General features: G+C 62.0%; 3 protein-coding genes across 3 annotated transcripts; all 3 read right to left on the reverse strand.

Moving 5' to 3' along the window:
* Positions 1-1654: 1654 nt before the first annotated feature.
* Positions 1655-8730, reverse strand: SLC7A3 (solute carrier family 7 member 3). The gene is made up of 12 exons (XM_057404962.1): positions 8353-8730; positions 5990-6392; positions 5632-5790; positions 5371-5545; positions 5157-5269; positions 4263-4485; positions 3975-4114; positions 3793-3895; positions 2995-3206; positions 2254-2420; positions 2032-2140; positions 1655-1952 (listed from the first exon to the last, which is right to left on the reverse strand). Exons 1-12 carry the CDS (start codon positions 8455-8457, stop codon positions 1819-1821), a joined length of 2043 nt encoding a protein of 680 aa, XP_057260945.1. The 5' UTR covers positions 8458-8730; the 3' UTR covers positions 1655-1818.
* Positions 8731-10991: 2261 nt separating this feature from the next.
* LOC130596908 (collagen alpha-1(I) chain-like) lies at positions 10992-15017 on the reverse strand. Its single transcript, XM_057404978.1, has 8 exons — positions 14267-15017; positions 14026-14190; positions 13695-13817; positions 13291-13386; positions 12765-12865; positions 11920-11992; positions 11305-11376; positions 10992-11123 (listed from the first exon to the last, which is right to left on the reverse strand). The coding sequence occupies exons 1-8, from the start codon at positions 15015-15017 to the stop codon at positions 11041-11043; spliced, it is 1464 nt and encodes a 487-aa protein (XP_057260961.1). The 3' UTR covers positions 10992-11040.
* A 1588-nt stretch (positions 15018-16605) lies between these two features.
* On the reverse strand, positions 16606-20607 carry SNX12 (sorting nexin 12). The gene is made up of 4 exons (XM_057404972.1): positions 20231-20607; positions 17520-17615; positions 17185-17309; positions 16606-16798 (listed from the first exon to the last, which is right to left on the reverse strand). The coding sequence occupies exons 1-4, from the start codon at positions 20393-20395 to the stop codon at positions 16696-16698; spliced, it is 489 nt and encodes a 162-aa protein (XP_057260955.1). The 5' UTR covers positions 20396-20607; the 3' UTR covers positions 16606-16695.
* Positions 20608-20846: the final 239 nt, after the last annotated feature.

Here is a 20846-nt window from a genome sequence, read left to right on the forward strand (position 1 = left end):
GGGGTTTGCCACGACGGGGCTTTAACACAGGAGGCAGCAGGACCAAGAGCCAAGCACTTAAAAAAACATTTAGTTTAATAGGTATAAAAGTCAATATTAAAGTATCAGCTCTACAGAGGCATATGAGTTTGGACACCGGTATGGCTACACTGTGGACATCTTCACACACACCCGAGCTGGGCGCTCACAGCAAGCAGCACTGCCAGGCAGCACGGGGCTCAGCATGGACAGCACCAGCCCTGACTGGTCCAAAGCCCACCCCAGGGAGCGCGGCGGCAGGGCGGGTGAACAGGGCATGGCACAGCAGCTTGCACGCGCAGGAGGCGGGATGGGGAGCACTCGCTGCAGGACCAGGGCCCGCTCTGGGAGCTCTGCTCGGGCTGCCCTGGCGGTGGCCAGCGTAGGCACCAGACAGAGCCGGTGAGAGGGGAGGCTGCAGCGCGGAGCTCAGGGTGCAGGAAGTGCCTGCACTGCTCTCCTGAGGGGAGGGTGCACAATGGGCAGGGCTGCACTCGGTGCTCCCCGGTGCAGGTCCTCCTGCAGCAGGGGCTGAGCTGCGGGATGCTACTAATAGACTGCAAGATGTCAGGGAAGCTGAGAGGAAGCAGCACTGCTTGCTCCAGGCCCAAACTGCAGGGGCCTCAAGCGTCCATTGTAGCTCATGCAGGAAAGAAGGAGGCCGTTAACCCAGGAAGCTGGGAGATAGTAACAAAAAAAAACAACAAAAAAAAGCAGGAAGAAGACAGTTAAAAGCAAGGGGCTTCCCTTTAAATCTGATGTCCTCACCAAGAACCGCTTTGCAGTTCTGCAGGGGGCTGACGAGGAAACACCCTCGCAGCATGAGCAACCGGCTGGTGTGCTGGGAAAGAAGACCTCTACTGGTGCTGCCAGGAAAAAGCGGAGAGTCATAGTGGCAGGCACTCTGAAAGGCACAGAGGCACCCATCTGTCAGCCTGACCCCATCTCAAGGGAGGTGTGTTGCCTACCTGGGGCACAGATCAGGGATGTTGCAGAGAGGCTGCCTGCTCTAGTTAAGTCCCACTGACTATTACCCACTACTAAAGGTCCATGCGGGTGCTAGTGATACAGATAGCAGTAGCCCGGAGAACATAAAGAAGGACTACAGAGCCCTGGGAGAGGTGGTCAGGGGCTCTGGAGCTCAGGTTGTCTTTTCATCAATTCTCCCGGATAAAGGGGAGGACCTAAAAAGGCTAGGTGGATTTGTCAGGTTAATAAATGGTTAGAACAGTGGAGCCATAGTCAGGGGGTTGAGTATTTAGAACATGGGACTTGATTTGGAAGGCCAGGTCTACCAGAGGCTGGTGTTCCAAGGGCAGGTTGGACAGAGCCTTGGGTGACCTGGTTTAGTGTGAGGTGGCATGGGGGGTTGGAACTGGATGATCTTAAGGTCCTTTGCAACCCTAACTATTCCATGATTCTATGGGATGGCACAAGAGATGGATTCACAAGCTGAGCTCGGTGCTGCCGGGGAGCACTGGGCAGTACCAGAATGAGCGGCCCCAGGCCTTGTTGCACAGCCTGGCGCATGGAAAGCACAGAGAGGAGGTGTTGACCATAGCCACATAGACAGACAGCACAAACAGAGCCGCACCCTTGTCACTGCCCTCAGCAGGGATGGGGGGAGCAGACCAGGAGCTCATCTCTGGTACCTGTACTCTGAGAGGGGAATGCGCAATACATGACCTGGCTCCCTGGTCCTGGCTCTTGGGACTTGCTCCTGTGGGAGGGGGGATGGATGTACCGTATCTCAAAGCGGGAATACTGGCCGAGGTCCTCGGAGTGCCGGTGCCTGGTCCCTCAGACTGCAGCAGCGCTGGGGCCAGAGTTCAGTGCAGGCTGGTGCAGAGGCTTTTCTCCTGCGGCGCAGGTTTCCTCCGCAGTTTTCCCTTCCACGCTGTTTCGGATCCCATAGCCAAAGTAAATCATAAAACCTGCAGGAGTTTCCACAATGAAATGTGCAGTGCAGGGGAGACCCGGCAGGCACCGCACTCCCCTCTGCAGGACACCTACCCACGGCCATCCAGACAGCAAACCGTACCCAAGTACCAGCACTCAGCTGTACCATCAGCAGGATGTTCACAAAGATGCTGAAAATTGGCAGGAGGGGGAGGAAAGGTACCTGCAAGGGACAAGACACGGTACCTGACACTGCCGCAAGCCCTGGCAGACCCTGCAATGGCCCAAATCCTGCAGGACCCATGGGGGTGCTGAGCTGCTGGGGGCTGCACTCACTTTGAAGTTCAACCGCGTGTTGCTCTGTGGCTGCCTCCAAATGATGATGGTGGGAACGAGCAGGGCCGCGATGAGCAGTGCCAGTGCCACAATGCAGCCCACGCTGCCAGCCTTCAGTGCCGATACCTCGAGGGTCAGCACCACGCAGATGATGGTGATCAGCGTGGCTGCAAGAGAGGGAGCAGTCAGGGGCTGCACAGCACGTGGGACCCTGAGCCTCACCAGTGGCAGGGCTGAGGCACCCACTGCTCCCGGTCAGGTCCAGCATGTGCTGCCTCCTGCACCCACCCCAAAGCCTCAGGAAGGGGCTTTGCTGGAGGAAGGAGGGGAGCCTGCATGTGGCTGAGCTCAGACCCAGGTCTGAAGTGTTGCCAGGCCTGGCTGCACAATTAAACGCTGTTGGATGGATCAAACCTCGCTGGCTGAGCCCGAGTGCTCTCGGGGACCTGAGGCCACCTTACTGGGTGCCAGCTGGGCCAGGCAAGTCACAGGGACCACCTGCACATGCCTGGCTCAGCAGCCATGTCTTCCATCAGCCTGCGTGCACCCCGAACCCCAGCAACGCCCTGCGCTTGGCACCCTGCTCAGTGGGTCCGGTGCCTGCTGGCGCTGCGCACGGGGGCTGGCAGTCAGGGCTGCCCAGCCCCTCTCCTCCTCCTGACATGCGCACGGTCCCCTCCTGGCTCTGCGGAGCCCCAGCCCTGGCAGACGAGCGCTTCAGGTGCCGGCTCCCGCACACACCTATGAGCGACACGCAGACATAGACGATGCGCCCCGAGAGCGCAGTGGGGGTGTCCGTGGGAGGGTTGAAGAGCATCGCCAGGGACAGCGTCTCCTTCTGCTGGGCGCTGGTGGTGGTGACGGTCGGGTTCATGATCACCCTCTCCTCCTCATTCCCGTTCCGCTCCAGCATTTCCATAGGCTTCGGGGAGTTCAGCTGCCCAGACTGGTACCTGAACACAGGGGAGAAGTGCAGCAGAGCCTGGGGGGACGGTGGGCAGCACCCTCATACCCCTCCTGCTCCTCCAGCCCTAGGTGCTACTCTGGCAGCAGCCCTGTGACTCCATGGATGTGCCCAGAGACACTGCACAGGCTCTCAGAATCTCAGAAAACTAAGGTAGAAAAGCCCTTTCAGCTCCTCCAGTCCAACCATTCCCAGCCCTGCCAAGGCCACCCCTAACCCATGGCACTGAAGCCTCGTCTCCACGGGGTGTGAACACTCACAGGGACAGTGACTGCAGCCCTGCCCTGGGCAGCCTGTTCCAATGCCTGAGCACCCTCTGGGGCAGGAATTGTTCCTCAGCTCCATCTAAACCTGCCCTGGTGCAGCTTGAGGCCGGTTCCTCTTGTCCCATTCCTTGTTCCTTGGGAGCAGAGACCAACCCCACCTCACTACAGTCACCCCCTCTGAGCAGCCTCCACCCTGGGGCCTTGATACTTCCCCTGGCTGCATCCCCCAGGAAAAAGCTGTGGCCGCAACCCAGGCTCAACGCAAGGCACACGGACCCCGCGCACCAGCACAGGAGAGGAGGCACCCACCGGAGGATGAGCACACACACTGCCACCAGGGAGTAGGCCAGCAGCGTGCCGATGGACATGAGGTCCACCAGGTCCTTCAGGTCGAACAGGAAGGCCATCACGGCTGCAATGAGAACGTGTGGCATGAGCACAACTCCAGAGCACCACGGCACCGACTGTGGGGCAGCAGCTGGGAGCCGTACCTGCAAGGAGCCCCGAGGTGATGGTGGCTGACAGAGGGGTCTTTGTGCGGCTGTTGATGCTGGACAGGAACTTGAAGAGCAGCCCATCCTCCGCCATGGCATAGATCACACGAGGCATAGGGAACATGGAGCCCAACAAGCTGCAGAGGGAAGAAATGGCTCAGGGGCTGCCAGGCAAGCTGTCCACAGGGATGGGACCAGCTCTGTGTCTGGACAGCAGAACCCCCAGCCCCAGTGGGGCACGTGTTGCTGGTCCCCGTGCCATGCCGGGGATGGAGCCAGCCCTACCTGGTGGAGAGGGCACAGAGTGAGCCAACAGCAACAGCGTACCGGGCGGGCTCCCAGCCCACTGCCTTGAAAGCCTCAGGCAAGGGGCTCTTCTTGTTCAGGAGGAAATAGGGCACCATGAGGGTCAGAGCTGCAGAGACCCCGAAATAGGCCACGAAGCAGATGAGGAGGGACACGATGATGCCAATGGGGATGGAGCGTTGGGGGTTCTTGGCTTCCTCCCCTGTGTGAATACATGAGGCAGCATCGGTCCCCGCTCCACAGCACAGCCCCAGGGTCAGAGCCGCAGCGTGGCCGTTCGCAGCAGCGTGGGGCTGACCAGCAGCAGGCAGGGGCTGCTGGAGAGGGGGGGTCTGAACACAGACCCCTGTGCGTGTGGGCACAGCGAGCAGCCCTGAGGCACCGTGCTCCTGCCAGGGCTCCGTGACCCGCGCACGAGGGGCAGGGGTGGCCGCTGGGCAGCCCGGGGCGGGAGGCACCGGCAGGGGCTCAGGCAGGACAGCCTGTACCAGCCACCCACGAAGCAGATTCCTGGGAGGACAGGGGGGATGGCGGAGCCCTCGGGGCAGTGTGGGCCCTGCGGAGCTCACTCAGTCCCAAAAGATGCTGCACGGGGCTGGGAAATAACCCGGAGACTACAGCAATTCCCAGCGCTGGCGCGGCCTCGGCTTGGCAGCAGGAAGGCTCCCGCTGTCCTGGAGCTGCCTGCAGAGGCAGGGTGCAGCCCTGCTCCCACCCCGGGCACTGTGGGGAGCCCTTTTTCCTGTGAGCCCTTGTATGCCGGCCCAGCTGGGGATAGGGAAACCTCGCAGGAGCAGCAGGACAGGCTGTTTCCCACGCCATGGAGCATCCTCCCCGCAGGCCCCTGGCAGCTGCGCTTGCCCGCGGCAGTACCTGTGGTGGCGATGCAATCAAAGCCCACAAAGGCGTAGAAACAAGTGGCAGCACCAGTCAGGATCCCTTCCAGCCCAAAGGGGACAAACCCACCGGAGCCGAAGTCTGCTTTCCTGGAAAGGAGGGAGGAGAGCAGCTGCCATGGGGTTCACGGACTGCAGGGCCAGTGCCAGCCCTGTGCCAGACTCTGGCATGGCACTGTTGCTCTCCTTACTTGACCAGTGGCTGCAGGTACGAGAGGTTGATGTAGTCCTCCTCTGAGAGCTGCCAGTTCTTGATATCTCCCTTCACGAAGCCAGCGATGATGACAAAGCCCAGCACCACCAGGTTCATCGCCGTGAAGATTTTGTTCACGATGGCAGACTCGTTGACGCCGAAGGCGAGCAGCGCTGCGGGGATGGAACGGGTGAGCAGGGACCTCCTGGGCCCCTGTGCCACCACCTGCAGTGCCCTAGAGCAGCCCCTGTGCACTCACCAGTGAGCATCCCAATCAGGATCAGGGCAAAGAAGTCCGGGCGCTCGGCCAGCACCCCTGGCAGGTGCAGTGTGGTCTTGTTTGTGAAGAAGTTGGAGATGTGGTTGTCAATGATGTTGTCAAACGCCGCGCTCCAGGCTCGAGCCACGCTGGCCGTACCTGCTCAATGGCAAATCCATGCATCAGTCTGAGCCCAGGACGGAGCAGCACCAGCCACCCCAGCACCCACCTCCCCACTGATCCCACCCCACAACCAGCACCCACAGCACCACATGCTGGCCCACAAGCCCCCCACACTGCCAGTGCGGTGCTGGAAGGAGCCCAAGCACACGTGCCAGCACTCAGCCGAGTCCCACACCTATCACATAGGAGAGAATGAGGTTCCAGCCAGTTGTGAAAGCCCAGATCTCGCCAACGGTGACGTAGCTGTAGAGGTAGGCAGAGCCAGTCTTGGGGACGCGGGCCCCAAACTCTGCATAGCAGAGTCCGGCCAGTACCGATGAGAGAGCAGCCACCAAAAAGCAGAGGACGATGGAGGGACCAGCCATATCCTTGGCCACCTCCCCAGCCAGCACGTACACGCCAGCCCCCAGTGTGCTGCCAACTCCCAGGGCTATGAGGTCCAGCGTGGAGAGGCAGCGAGCGAAACGCGTGTCCTCGGAGCTCAGATCCACCACGCGCCGGCGGATCAGCTTCTTCCCAACACTGCTCATTTTTCCCTCAAAGTCCTCTCGTGGGTGGTGCTCAGCTGCTCGAAGCCCCTGCAGAAGGGACCATAGGAGCGTGAAGCTCAGTGTCCTGCAGGACCCACGCTGTGCCCACTGCGGCGGTGCCTCCTCCCAGGTGACCAGTCAGCACTGAGCCCTGCCACGCTGGTGGGGCAGAGACCGGTGCTGTGTGTACCCCACGTGCGCAGCAAGCCAGGGCTGAACCCGGTGAGCCCATGGGGGAGACCAGGCTCATTGCACAAGCACTGCGTGGGCCCCACCACATGGCCCCCGGGCACATCCCAGGGCTCGCCCACTGTCTCCCAGCAACTCCCCACAGATTTGGCTGCCTGGAGATCCCTCAGCCCAGACTTGCTGCTGGCGCATCCCTCTGGCCCGGCGCGTGGGCACACACAGCAGCAGTGGCACAGAGGAGCAGCATTCCTCCAGAGGAGGGTTTGGCTGACTCACTGGGATGTGGCCATTCCTCCTTCGCTCCCAGCATCCATGCTACGCCCTCGGCAGGGCTGCGTGGCCACACACACAGCGCCGGCACCGGAGCACATCCCTCGCGTGCTCCACAGGCTGCAGCTCTCCTGTGCAACATCCCTTCGCTCACAGCAGCCATGTGTGCCCAAAAGCTGCTGGGAGATGAGCACCCTACAGGCCAGGCACCTGGCACAGGGTGAAGTGAGCTGCAGCCTCCCAGTGCCCACAGCCATGGCTGGTATCCTGTTCCCAGTACCACCCACCCACCAGCACCTTCTCCCTGCCCCCTGCTCCCTCCCCTAGGAAACAAAACACACTCGAGCTAGTGCTGGACTTGGCTGCCCTGACACCAAGCTGTGTGTATCAGTATCAGTATACAAGGGGATAAGCTTGTGACCCTTTTCCTCTGAGGGGGATTATGGGGTTTGCATTGGCAGCCATCAGCTTGGCTTTCCCATAACCAGCAAACCAAAGGCTCTGGGCAGACCTTATAGATTCCAGTGCCTAAAGGGGCAGCAGGAAACCTGGAGGGGCTTTGGACAAGGGCCTGCAGGGACAGGCCAAGGGGAATGGCTTTAACCTGCCCGAGGGGAGACTGAGATGAGCTCTTAGGCAGAAGCTCTTCCCTGTGAGGGTGCTGAGGCGCTGGCACAGGGTGCTCAGAGAAGCTGTGGCTGCCCCATCCCTGGCAGTGTTCAAGGCCAGGTGGGACACAGGGGCTTGGAGCAACCTGGTCCAGTGGAAGGTGTCCCTGCCCGTGGCAGGGGTTGGAGCTGAAGGAGCTTTAAGGCTCCTTCTAACCCAAACCAGTCTGGGATTCTGCGAAACCTTCTCTGCTGGCACACACTGCAATCCCTGTTCAGTTCTAGCCCAAGGAGCCGTCCCAGCCCATGTGAAGCTCTGGGACAGGTTTCAAGGGAGCACCAAGTGCCCAGAGGGCTCTGCCGCCCTCCCCAGTGTTGCTGGATGGATTCAACCATTTCTGACACCCGAAAGGAACCATCTCTGCTCGCTGCGGGCGCGGGATCGGGGCGGGGGGATCTCTGCTGGGGCCGGCAGCGGGATCCTGCTCAGCCCTTCCGCAAAAAAAAGCTCCAACGGCCCCGAGCAGGCACGGCGCGGGCCCTGCTGCCCGCTGGAACGAGCACGTTAAACACCCAGACCCCCAGCACCCGTCAGAGGAGCCCGCCTAGGGCAAGCGGCGGCGGGGGTCGGGGAAGCGAGTGGCTCCGGGGAAGCTGGCCGAGCCGCTCAGAAGCCACGTTGTCACCAAAGACGGGAGAGCATCGGGCGGGCAGAGCGGCAACGTGTCGGGCGACAAGCAGCGCATCCCGGCACCCACCGCACCCCAGTACCCACCGCATACCGGCACCGACCGCACCCCGGGGCATCCCGGTACCCACCGCATCCCTGTACCCACCGCATCCCGAGGCATCCCGGTACCCACGGCACCCCGGGGCATCCCTGTACCCACCGCACCCCTGTACCCACCGCACCCCTGTACCCACCGCACCCCGGTACTCACCGCACCCCGCCGCAACCCGGGGGCGGTCAATCCCCCTCGGGACCCACCCCCCTCAGCACCCGAGAGGGTATCTCCAGCCCCGAGGAGCTCCCAGCCACGCTCCATCCCGCCGGGAGCCCAGCGCTGCCCCGGAGAAGGGGACCGGTACAGCACGTGCGGGCGGCGGCTGATGCAAGCGCAGCACCGGTTGCGCCAGGCCGCGCCCGGCCCGCCGGAGGCGCCCGCCGCGACTCACCGGTGGCGCGGCTCGCCTTGTACCGGTGCGGTTCCGCTCCGCTCGCCCCGGGACTGCCGCCACTGCCGAAGGGGTTGGAGCGTGGACCGGGCTCCGCCCGCCGGGTTCCGGATCGCAGCGCCCCAGCCGAGCATGAGGAACAGGCACCGGCGCTCGGCCATGCCCCCGAGCCCCCGGCTCGCCGCAGACCCGCCCGCCGCTTCGGGGCAAGGGCTGGGCGAGCAGAACAAGCCCCGTCCCCTCCCAGCCCCGCCGGTACCCCGTGCTTGGCCGCCCTCCAGTCACTGATGTTTGTTCTTTTAACGAAACGAGGCACAAAACGGCACCGGAGCGGGGGGTCAGCACGGCTCAGCATAGAAGCATAGAATGACAAACTGGTTTGTGTTGGAGGAGACATTAAAGCTCCTCCACGGGCAGGGACACCTTCCCTGGACCAGGTTGCTCCGAGGCCCTGTGTCCAGCCTGGCCTTGAACACTGCCAGGGATGGGGCAGCCACAGCTTCTCTGGGCACCCTGTGGCAGCGCCTCAGCACCCTCACGGCGAAGAGCTTCTGCCTAAGAGCTCATCTCAGTCTCCCCTTACAGAGCCTTCTCTGCTCCATCCCGGCTCTCAGCCTGTCACGAGCATCCGCCGTGCTCCCTGGAAAAAGCCATGGAGGAGGCGGCTGTGCCGGGAGGGCAGAGCCAGCCCCGCTGCCGTGAGGGAGACCCTGCCCCGGCCCCCCGGCCCCCGCAGCGGGGGGGTCCTGCCCATCGCCCAGGCCCGCTCCAGCCTCCTCAGCTCCGAGAGCAACAGGCGGCGCCGAGCGGTGGGAAACGCGTCTCGGCGGAGCAGCCGGGAGCTGGCAGCGTCCTTCGCGGCCGCCAGAGACCTGCTCCTGCTGCAGCCCAGCGGCCGCGGGTCGGGAGCAGCCCCCGCAGCCAGCCCCAGCCCGGCACCGCGGGCAGGGCTCTGCTCCAGCGCCACGGCCGGGGCCGCGCGGGCAGCACCAGAGGCAAAGGGCTGTGAGAGCAGAGCGGGCAGCGGGCACACACACAAGGGCTGGGGAGGCAAAAAGGCTCCACTCGGCAAAATGACCTCAAGGCAATGGAAGGGCCTGTAAGAGAGATGGGGAGAGACTTTCCAGCAGGGGCTGTTGCAGCAGGACGAGGGGTGATGGGTTTAAACTAAAAGAGGGAGATTGAGGCTGGACGTGAGCAAGAGACTTTGGTAAAATGCTGGCACAGGCTGCCCAGAGAGGTGGTGGATGCCCCATCCCTGGAGACACTGCAGGCCAGGCTGTACGGTCACTTAAAAAGTGACCAGCATTCCTGTTCCCCAATACCTTCAAAAGCCAGTTGCCAGGACCCACACTGCAGGGGTCCAACCAGCTCCTTCAGCAGGCTGCCATCTGCTCTCCCCACGCCCAGGGTCGAAGTTTTGATGGCAGTTTTCCTCCTACCACCAATTCTTTGAAACTCAACCACTTTGTGGTCACTGTGACCAAGCCAACCACCGACCGCCACTTGGCTCACGCGTGCCTCTCTGTTTACAAACAGATCTAGGGAGGCACCTTTCCTAGCTGTCTCCCTTAGTACCTGCACCAAGTTCTCTTTAACATGCATGTAAAAAGAGGGTACAGCACACTAGAGTGCACCAGAGCTGCTTGCCTTGGCAACCAAGCACCGAGCAGGTCTTGGAGAGCAGATGGAACATCCCACTGCAGCCACCCCTGGAATGGGCACAGGCTGCATTCCAGGGCAGCCAGGAACAGCAGCCAGAGGTAACGGGGAGCAGGAGCAGGCTGGTCTTCACAGCCCACCCTCAGGATGCTGCCAGCTCCAGCCAAGCCAGAGTCTCCAGGGTCTCACCCAGAGGTGAGGCAGTGCACCAAGCAGACTGCATCAACCTGCCAGAGAGAAGGCAGCAGGGCAGGGCCTCCAGTACTGGCAGGGAGGAACAGTAAGGGACTGAGTCCCCAGAGCTGCTTCCCCCAAACCTGCACCCACCAGCTAAGAAATGATAAATAGGAGCTAAGTGGCTGCAGAAGCCCATTGTGCCATCAGCCACCACTGGCTCTTCCCACATCCAGCATGAAGGTAGTTTTAAGGCAGACACCTGGATGCTACCACCACATCCAAGCATCCCACATGGAAACAGTGGGTTTGTCCAGAAGGGCTTTCCCAGAGCCATGCCGTGCCTCCATCTACCAGCACCCACCTCCTTCATGCAAGTGTGGCTGAGCAGAACCAGCCACCAGAACCACTGGATACAGAGCTGCCCTGTCTGCCCAGGAGAAGAGTGGGCAGCACAAGGTACTAGGGGCAGCACGAGGGCCCAGCCCCAGGAGACACAAAAGCCTCACTCACTGCAAAAAGGCACCTTTATTTTAAATACAAGGAGTGTAAAACAAATTAGTTCAAAAGCTTCACATATCACTGTCCAACAGCTCAGGTGGGCAAACAAGTAGCTCTCATGGCTCTGTTCCCATGTGCTGCTGTGAGGCTCTCCCCGAGTCACCACTTTCCTCCACTTCTGCATCTTCCAGACAGATTCCTGGGGAGCAAAGGCACCATCAAAGCTCTGCTGTTCCCAGCACTGAGCATCCACCACACAGAGAAGGCCACGAGCTGCGTGCCGCTTCCACCAAGCAGCCCTCAGTTACCCTGGCAAGGGATCACTGGAGCATCCCTGCAGCCCACTTGGGGCAAGGGCTCACTCCAGCTGGAGAACATACCTGCTGCCCTGAGCCGAGCCTGCAAGGAGCAGATCATCTGGCGATAGGCTTCACACTGGGCAGTCTTGGCAGCTGCAGGCAGGAGGCAAGTAGGTGTGTGCCCAGCCCATCCTGAACACCCCACACCCAGACCCACCGGCAGCAGCAGGTGCCCTGCTCTACCCCAGGAAAGCCAGCCCCAAGAATTTGGGAGCCTACAATAAACCTGGAGAGGGGCTTTGGACAAGGGCCTGTAGGGACAGGCCAAGGGGAATGGCTTGAACCTGCCCGAGGGGAGACTGAGATGAGCTCTTAGGCAGAAGCTCTTCCCTGTGAGGGTGCTGAGGCGCTGGCACAGGGTGCCCAGAGAAGCTGTGGCTGCCCCATCCCTGGCAGTGTTCAAGGCCAGGTTGGACACAGGGGCTTGGAGCAAGCTGCTCCAGTGGAAGGGGTCCCTGCCTGTGGCAGGGGTTGCACATTCAATGAGCTTTAAGGTCCCTTCCAATCCAAACCAGTCTGGGATTCCATGATTCTATTCCCACAGAGCTGCAGGCCCCAGCCTCCAGACACAAGTGAAGGCAGTATCATCTGGATTGAGGGTGTCCCACAGCCCCCAAACCAGCCAGCCCCACATACCAAGCTCGCCCTTCACTCGCTCCAGCTCGCTCTTCACATGCTTCAGCTCCTGAGACAGCTGATCACCTGCAGACTGGCAAGGGCGGATTCTAAGTGTGATGCAGGGGTGGTCACCCCCTAAAAGCTGCAGCACAGCTCTAGCACAGCCCATGCTGTGGAGGAGTACCTCTGCAGGCAGCACACACACCCCAGCAGTTCTCTGGGCTTAGGGAGCCCTGCTCAGCCCCTCAGTGTGTCAGAGCAGAGCTCCATCTGACATTCACCCCTGCTGCAGGAGCCTGGGCCTGCTCCAGCACAGCGCAACCGGCACCCCGGCCTCGCACCCCCCACTGCCAGGGGTGCTCAGTGCAGCAGCAGTGCCTGGCAAAAGGACCATCGGTCACTTGTCAGGGAGCACCTGCCAGTGCCTGTGGGTCACAAGAACCAACCTGGCAGGAGAGCAAAGAGCCCCAATACTGCTGGCAAAAAAACAGACACATGCTGCAGGTAGGAGATTTCACACCCTGGAGCCTCACTTTGCTGCAAAGCTCTGCTCACCCCATCCTAGGGATGGATCAGGAGGTCTAAAAGTGACATCACAAGGCACAGGGGGTGTGCATCTTTCAAAAACCTCTGAAAAAAAATAACCGCGCAGAAGCCTGCAGTGCCCTGAGCAGCAGAGAGGGGGCAAAGCCCACAGCAAATGCACAAGGTCTTGCACAAACCCTACGGAAAGGCTAAAACAGCTCAGGTGCCAATCCAGAAACTGGCAGCCGCAGGCGCCATCACCTCCCACCTCCTGCAGAGCTGACCCAAACCACCGGCTGAGCGGTGCCCTGTGCTGCCAGGTCACAGCTGGCTCTTACCTGCTCAGAAGAGACTGCATCCTCACCCCCTGGGGCTGGGCCAGGGGGCATCTCACTACAAAGAGAGGACTCCCCGTACACCCACGTCTGGTCAGCCTTACCTGTGGAGAGAAGCATCATCACTAGAAACTGCCACCCCTGGCCCCTCTTCAACCACGCTGCTGCTCCAGACCAGGGGCAGAACCTGCACAAGGGAGCCAGAGGTCTTCAAGCCCCTCCAGCACAAGAGCTGCTGCTGGCCTGGCCCATACAGGTGCTGCTGGGAGAACATCCTCCTGCACAGCCCAACTCACAGCAGCTCCGAGCTCCTGCCCACGTTTCCCCAGGCCCAGCCCAACACAAGGTGAGAATCCACCAGAGCCCAATGCAGAAATGCAGACTCTCCTCCCTGTGCCACGACCACAAGACGCTTGGTTTTCTGCAGGCCTTTGGCAGTCAGGAGCCTGGTAAGCCCCAGAAGGGCTCCCTTCTATTTGGGACGAGCTCCCTACTCCCGCATGGGACCACACCATGGAATACTGCTCACCTGCTCCTGAGACGGTCCCAACCAGCCATTCTTTGCTCTCATCATCTTTCCTCAGCTCCTGGGTCCTATTGCACAACTGCTCCTGTGTAGTCGATCCTGAAGTGGCTGGAATGCAGGAAAGGAAAGCAAAGCGCATCAGCCTCTGCTCACAGAGTGCCCTGGCAGCAACACGCGCTGCCCAGGGCCGCTCCCTGCCCCACGGATGAGCCACAGCACCAGATCTGCCGAGGCTCTTTGCTGGATGCCTCTCCAGGGAAAGGGGCTGCCCCTGCTCTGAGCCCAAGCACCCCCTGTCCCCTCCTGTCCCTCCCTCAGGGTCAGCCCTGCCCTGAATGCTCTTCCCAAGGCAGCACCCCCTCCCCTGACACGGGAGCCTCCGGGCCCATGCCCAGGCTCACTCTTACCGTGGAAGCGCTTGGGGGAAGCCGCCTTTCCCAGAGGCCGCAGCCGGGAGCGAGAAGCCACGGTAGGAACTGCTGTGGAGAGCCTCCGGGAGGGCTGCCGGCGCGCTCCGGCGCGGGCACCACCTGCAGCGGACAAACAAGGCACAAACGTCAGGCCCCAAAGCAGCTACAAGCGCCCCGCGCCTGGGGCAGCCCGTCCCGACCTGCGGGCACCAGCACCCCTGGGTGGGGCTCCAAGCCACCGGGCTGCCGGCGGCCCGTGCCGGGCCAGGGTAACACAGTCCAGGGCGTGCTCCTGGGCTCGCAGGGACCCCCCCGGCTCTGCCCCTGCCCCAGTCGTCCCCCCCCCCGCCCCGCGCCCCGCAGGTGCAGTTACCTTCGGTCCCTTTGTCCCGGGGGGCGGCTTTGGGAGCGCCCGGAGGCTGCGGCGGCCACGGAGCCCTGCTGGCGTGCTGAAGCCTGGACTTGGCCTCAGGCACCGGCCTCAGCTTGGTACCTGGGGACAGAGAGAGGTTCGCGGCCGGCGGAAGCAGCCGCCGTGCTGGGGGCCCTTCCCCCCCGACCCGGCTCACCTGCGGGCTGCGGGAGATTGGATCCCGGGGCACCGAGCCCCTTCCCGGCCTTGGGGAGCTGCAGGACCAGCGAGGCCCGTGCCTGGGACAGGGACTGCCTGCCGCCGCGCCGCGGGGTGCGGGCCGCGGGGCCCTGCCGGCCGCAAAGCTGCTGTGCGGCCCCGCGCTGGGCCGTTGTGCGAGGCAGCGCCTGCGGGCGGGCGGGGCGAGAGCCGGCGGCGCGCGGCGGGAGACACCGGGGCGAGCCCCGGGCCGGGGTCGGAGCCGCGGCCGCCTCAGGGCCAGGCGACCGCGGGCGGGCGGCGGCGGCGTCCGGGGCCGCATCGTTCCCGGGCGGCGAGTCCGGCAGCGGCGTGGAGGTGACGAACCCGGCGGACTCGAGCCAGAGCGCGCTGCGGTCGCCCGGCACCAGCGAGGGCTCGGCGGCCTGGCGCAGGCGCGCGACGATATCGCGACACTCCTGCTCGAAGAAGCTCAGGAACAGCGAGGACGGCGGCGACCGCGCCCCGCTCCCCTCCCGCGGCGGGTCCGGGCACAGCCGCGAGTCCGCCCGCCGCATCCCGCACCGGCCCCGCGCCCCGCGCCCCCTGCCGCCGCGGAGGAACACCCGCACCCCTCCCGCCACCGCGCCCCCTGCTGTCCCGGAGGACCATCCACACCATTGCAGCTGGGGCGCCCCCTGCTGCCCCGGAGGACCAACCGTGCTCCTCTCGCTACGGCGCCCCCTGCTGCCCGGGAGGACCATCCACATACCTGCAGCCGTGGCGCCCCCTGCTGCCAGGAAGAACCACCCGCACCTCTCCTGCCGTGGCTCCCCCTGCTGCCCCGGAGGACCAACCTCTCTCCTCCCGCTTCAACGCCGCGCAGCGCCCCCCCGGCCCCGGTAGATGCCCGTTAGACGAGGCAGAGACGTGGCTTCACAGTGGTTTAATGCTAACGGAACGTTACACTGGACGGGATGGAGACAGCTGGGCGGGCAGGACACGGAGGGCACGAGGAGGGGGCCGGAGCTGAGCCGTGATTCAGGCACGGGCGGCCGCCTCCACTGGCACCCACTGCCCTTCCCGGGCCCTCGGGGCAGCTCCCTCCTGGCATCAGCTACTTCTGCTCCTCCCTGAGAGCCACCCCCACCCATCAGCGCCAGTGCCTCACTGAAAACCCAGAAGTGCAGGAGGCCTCGGGGGTTGTACGGCAGGGATGGAGAGCAGTCACTGCAGGCGCGTGCTCAGAGAAGGTCTCAACTGTGCCACCACAAAGGGCCACCACAAAGCGACCAAGCGCTAACAGACCAGCCAGCCTTGACCTGAGCAGCCTCCAAGCTGAGGCCCGACCCCGCTCCTCATAGCTGGAGGAGCCTTCAAAAGACGGTTCTGCTCCAGCAAGTCACAGCCTCGTGGTTCCCCTCAAGCTCTGAACACCTTCCTGACCAGTCCCGTGTCCTCACTCCCACACAACTGCCTAGCTCCCTGCGGAACAGGGGAGCACACACGCAAAGCCTCGTTCCTCCTGCTGCACAATCAAATGCTAATCCAGGACTCACTGGCCATTTTCTGCCAGTCCCTTTCTAGAGGTGAAAGGGACCTCAGCCCAGGCCCCACCGCTGGGTTCCTCCCACGGCAGCCACCACACAACAGCCCCATCAGCCCCTCAGCAAGACCTGTCTGCTCCCCTCTGTTGCCGGGGCACAGGGTAGGGTCACCCTGCGCACTAGAGCACCCCAGCACACACTGCCGCAGCCCAGGCTACCCCAGCTTCCACACACCAAAACGCCTACAGAGAGCACACATTATGGAAACCCCTTGAGCTGCCAGCAGCACGTTAGGAAGGAGGGAGATTAACACAGATACAGCTCACGGGTCCGTAACGCAGGAGTCTGAGAGCAGGATTAGAGGAGGTCCTTGCCCAGGAAAGTCTCAGCACTTCCATACAGTGAAGAATGGGGGTTTCATGCAGGGTGAATGGGGTGGATGAGAGACCAACACACCCAGGCACCTACTTGCTGTTCTGGATAGTTACTAAAACTCGTAACACCTGATGTGATCCCTGACCATGACAACTGCTATTCTTCAGTCTCCTGCAGAGATGCTTGGGGGCTGCACAGACAGGGGGGAGTGAATGTCATCTCATACCTTCCTGTTCAGGGAGAGAGGCAGCTCCTACACCATAACGTCATAAGCAAGCTCCTGCTCCACACCACACCTGCCCCTCGGCACAGGACAACACACTCACTTGCATAAGTCTTCATACTTTAGGCCAAGACCACAGGCCAGTAGAACAAGCTGCTGCCAGTTACAAAAGAGGAAAATACTGAACAAACTGGGAGGTTCAAGAGAGGAAAAGCTGGTTCAGAGAAGACAGATTTAGTGTAAAAATAAATGTCATTTTTGCAGGAAGGAGGGTGGAATGGAGGAAGACGCTGCCAGGTGCTCCTACTGGCGTACTTTCCCTGGGACGTAGTTCCTATCAATAGTCTCCTCTTGCAGGAACATGTGTAAGCAGCGCTCATTCTGTGCCAGGGGGTGTCCAGCAATTCTGGAAGAAAATTAGATGTGGGGGTCAGCAGAGCCACCAGCAGAACCCCGCCCCTGCCCTCCTCACAGAGCAGCCAGCTGGAGGCACCCAGGCTCAGGCCATGGTCACCGGTCAGCAGGGCCAGAGAGAAGTGCTTGAGCACAGCGTGCTTCTCCCCCCACCATCCCGAATCCAGGCCACCCTGTCAGTGGGTCTCTGCAGCACAGCTGTCCTCTCGTATCCTTGTCACTCTCAGAAGAGAACACTGAGCAGAACCCACAGCTTTGGCACCGTGCTTTCATTACCCGGCTGCAGACACGGCACCTGAGGGCAGGCTCCCTCCCGGCCAACCCACGGCCCTCGTGGCTGGAAAGGCAGCACACAGCAACGCAGGACATGGGGCTTACTTGTTAATAAACTGTTCTAGTCCCTGTCTTCGCTCCTCAATGAAGGACTCCTCAAAGATGCCTTCGTCTCCCCGGAAGGGAAGCTGTCGTTTCAAAGCTTTTCCAGGCAGTGGTGGCACTACAATCTGAGAGCACAGACCCATCCCGTCAGCACAATGGCCATCCGCTAGCGGTTTGCCTATGACACTCACCGCCAGCCCCATTATGTGGCTAGAGATTAAACCCCAAGAGCTGCCCACCACCACCGCCTCTCTTCTGGGTGGGTCAAGATTATTGCTACAACTGTTCCCATATGTCCTGGCTGCAGGAATAGGCAGGTCTCAGCCAGGCCTCACCTTACTGTCCCGTTCCAGCTCATTCTTCAGCCATTCGAAGTCACTGTACCGTCTCCTCACACACGACTCTTTCAACTTGAAGATCGGGAGGTTTGTCTGTAACAAAGAGAAGCAGTTCATGTACAGGTTGCTTTGGAAGGCAGACAGGATTTCAACATGTAACTGAAACCTGAAGCTGTGTATAGAAAACCAAGCCCCCTGAGAAAGAGGCATCATGAGCACACCCAACTGCTTTATTTAGGACATAAGCACTGAAATGCTTCAGAATCAAGCAAGTCCTTGCCAGGCTGCTCAGAACCACCCCCTCCCCTCAAGTGACTATTTCAGGAGCACACCCCCTCCAGGGGCACGCTGGAACCAGGGCTCACAATCAGAGAAGGCCGATTTCTTTCTTTACCCCCGAGTTCACTCCTTTTTGCAGTGATCTATGAGAGAGCTTCACACCAGCCTGCAGAGCAGAAGAACCTCAGAGCCAACACTGGCACTCACAGGGAAGAGCTAAGGAAGGAAATCTTGTCCCAGCAACTGCTCAAGGTCAGATCTCACGCTACAGTCCTCCCTAGAAACAGATCGCTTGCCCTAACAAGAGAGCAGCCTTTCCATCTCTGGCTTCTGTCACTGGAGGAACATGCAGCACTTCCCACCTTCCTCCCCTATCACTGTCTTGAGACTGACAGCTACAGCAACTTCACCTTTACCCCGTCAGTGCAGCCGAGAACGTCCAAGGAACAGAAGCAGCCAGACCTTCTGATAAGCAGCGCCCAGATGAACACAGGTACTGCTGCAACGTGTTTAACTATGTTCTTAGGAGGTCTGTGAAATAAAATCAACCACTTTCCACCTTCAAAGTGTCTCTGCAAGAGCTAGTTTGGGGGGACTAAGAGGTTCTCCTTGCCCCCTGCCAGGCACCCTTTGGCTGGCTGATGGAAACCAAGTGTCATAACAGGTAAAGGCAAAAACCCAATTCTGAAAGGCACTGGGGACTTGGCCGTTAAATCACCCTGTGAGCAGGAGTCAGCACCAGTGCTGTGACACACTAAAGGGAGTCTGTTTCAGGGGAAGCGCAACTTTACTTCTTTGCGCTATCAGATGCAGAGCTGTGAAGAGGTCGCCACTTGAGCCTGGTTAAGGCCCAGGAAAGAGAACCCTGCAAGAAGTGCCCGGCCTCTCTGCACATGGCTGGATCACGGGCTCTCTGTAAAATGATCAATCTGACTTGGCGACATGGACAGTGGGATCAAGCACCCTCAGCAAGTTTGCCCACACCACCAAGCCGTGCGGTGTGATCCACACATGGGAGGGAAGGGATGGGATAAAGAGGGACCTGGACAGGCTGCAGAGGTGGGACCATGTGAACCTCATGGAGTTCAACAAGGCCAAGGGCAAGGTCCTGCCCCTGGGTCGGGGCAATCCCCAGCACAAACACAGGCTGGGGGGGACAGGATGGAGCAGCCTGAGGAGAAAGACTTGGGGTGTTGGCTGAGGAGAAGCTCCCCATGACATGGCTTCAGTGTGTGCTTGAGCCCAGAAAACCCTATGTGCTGGGCAGCATCCCCAGAGCATGAGCAGCAGCTCAGGGAGGGGATCCTGACCTCTGCTGTGCTCTGGAGAGACCCCCCCCCCCCGCAGTCCTGATCCAGCTCTGGGGCAACAGCACAAGAGGGACATGGAGCTGTTGGAGCGAAGCCAGAGGAGGCCACGGAGCTGCTGTGAGGGCTGGAGCAGCTCTGCTCTGGAGCCAGGCTGAGAGAGCTGGGCTGGGTCAGCCTGGAGAAGAGAAGACTCCTGAAGGGGAGACCTGAGAGCAGCTCCAGTGCCTAAAGGGGCTGCAGAAAAGCTGGAGAGGGGCTTGGGACAAGGGCCTGTAGGGACAGGCCAAGGGGAATGGCTGTAACCTGCCCGAGGGGAGACCGAGATGAGCTCTGAGGCAGAAGCTCTTCCCTGTGAGGGTGCTGAGGCGCTGGCACAGGGTGCCCAGAGAAGCTGTGGCTGCCCCATCCCTGGCAGTGTTCAAGGCCAGGTTGGACACAGGGGCTTGGAGCAAGCTGCTCTAGTGGAAGGTGTCCCTGCTCGTGGCAGGGGTTGGAACTAGATGAGGTCCCTTCCAACCCAAACCAGTCTGGTGTTTTATGACCCAGGAGGGGTAACTGGACTGTACTGTGATCAGGTCCCGAGATACTGCTTAGACAGCACTCCTTTCTCCTCCCCTGCTTCAGATACCCAGCTGCATGCAGTCACGCCTTGCTCAGCAACCACGCAGCAGTGCTCAAGTGCCAGGCCATGGACCCTCGAGGGGACAGCGGCAGGAGCCTGCTGAGGCAGCACCCTCCCTGTCCCTGTGCACACCAGCGCTCGCTGCGTGCCGAAGGGCCCCTGCAAACCCGCCAGCCCCGGTGCTGACCTTGAGCCCCGGACCGCGAAGAGCCGCAGGCAAGCTGCCAGCCCGGCCCGGCACCGCTGGGCCCGCGGCGCAGCTCCCCAGGCCCGGACACTCCGAGCCCCCGGAACGGCGCCCGGGGCCGCCCTGGCCGGGTCCCGCCGCACCCACCGTGCAGGCCGCGCTCGACCCGAGCAGCGGGACCTCCCCGGCCCGGCCCCGCGCAACGAGCGCGGCCGCTCCTCCCCGGGCCGTACTCGCGGCCGCTGGCAGCGCAGCCCCGCCCGGGTCCCCACGACCCGCCCCGGGCCCGCAGGCCTCGCGAGGGCCGCACCCGCATCCGCAGCTCGTAGCTCGTGTATCTGGCGCGGCCCATGCCCACGGTCTGCGGGTTGAAGATGTCGATCTCGAGGAAGTTGCTAGGCGGCCCGTACGCGTCCGTGAGGTCCTGCGGCTTGGCGTTGAGACGCCGGGTGTCCGCCACCGCCGCCTCCGACATGGTGGTGGTGGTGCCGCCGCCGCCGTCCGCCGCCGCCGCACCCGGCCCGCCCGCTGCCGCAGCCCGCCCTGCCTGCGCACGGCGCGGCGCCGCCCCTCTGATGCCTGCATAACTCAGCGGGTATCCAGGGTTCGGGGCCTCTCAGCTGCCGCCGCGCCCCGGCCGCCAGCGCCACCGCCTGTATAAGCGGAATAGGTATTCAGGGCGCGGGGCTGGACACGGCGCTGCCCCGGAACCTGCACGGCGGGCTCGCTCACGGCGCTGCCCGGTACGCTCCAGCGCGGTCCCCGCGGGACGATGCCGAGCCCTGGGCCGCGCCGGGAGCCTGGGCTGGCGACTAGGGTGCGGAACCGCAGCACGTACTTAGGAACTGCGCCATACAGGGCCCCGGGCAGGGCCAGCCCCGGGCGCTGTACGAGGTGCAGAGCGCCGGGGCCCCGGAACGTGGCTG

This window comes from Pezoporus wallicus, unplaced genomic scaffold, assembly GCF_028554395.1.
Source record: "Pezoporus wallicus isolate ANWC-B61680 ecotype Strahan unplaced genomic scaffold, APGP_CSIRO_Pwel_v1 contig_6217, whole genome shotgun sequence".
In the NCBI taxonomy this organism is placed as follows: Eukaryota; Metazoa; Chordata; class Aves; order Psittaciformes; family Psittacidae; genus Pezoporus; species Pezoporus wallicus.

Coding starts and splice junctions, on each gene's coding strand:
- SLC7A3 (XM_057404962.1), bottom strand. CDS start 8,457: ATGGAGCGTGGCTGGGAGCTCCTCGGGGCTGGAGATACCCTCTCGGGT. Junction 5,270..5,370: donor TACCTGCAGCCACTGGTCAA/GTAAGGAGAGCA, acceptor CCTCCTTTCCAG/GAAAGCAGACTTCGGCTCCG. Junction 2,141..2,253: donor ACACGCGGTTGAACTTCAAA/GTGAGTGCAGCC, acceptor TGTCCCTTGCAG/GTACCTTTCCTCCCCCTCCT.
- LOC130596908 (XM_057404978.1), bottom strand. CDS start 15,017: ATGTGGATGGTCCTCCCGGGCAGCAGGGGGCGCCGTAGCGAGAGGAGC. Junction 14,191..14,266: donor CAATCTCCCGCAGCCCGCAG/GTGAGCCGGGTC, acceptor CTCTGTCCCCAG/GTACCAAGCTGAGGCCGGTG. Junction 12,866..13,290: donor TGGGACCGTCTCAGGAGCAG/GTGAGCAGTATT, acceptor TTCTCTCCACAG/GTAAGGCTGACCAGACGTGG.
- SNX12 (XM_057404972.1), bottom strand. CDS start 20,395: ATGTCGGAGGCGGCGGTGGCGGACACCCGGCGTCTCAACGCCAAGCCG. Junction 17,616..20,230: donor GCTACGAGCTGCGGATGCGG/GTGCGGCCCTCG, acceptor TCTTTGTTACAG/ACAAACCTCCCGATCTTCAA. Junction 16,799..17,184: donor CTAGAACAGTTTATTAACAA/GTAAGCCCCATG, acceptor ATTTTCTTCCAG/AATTGCTGGACACCCCCTGG.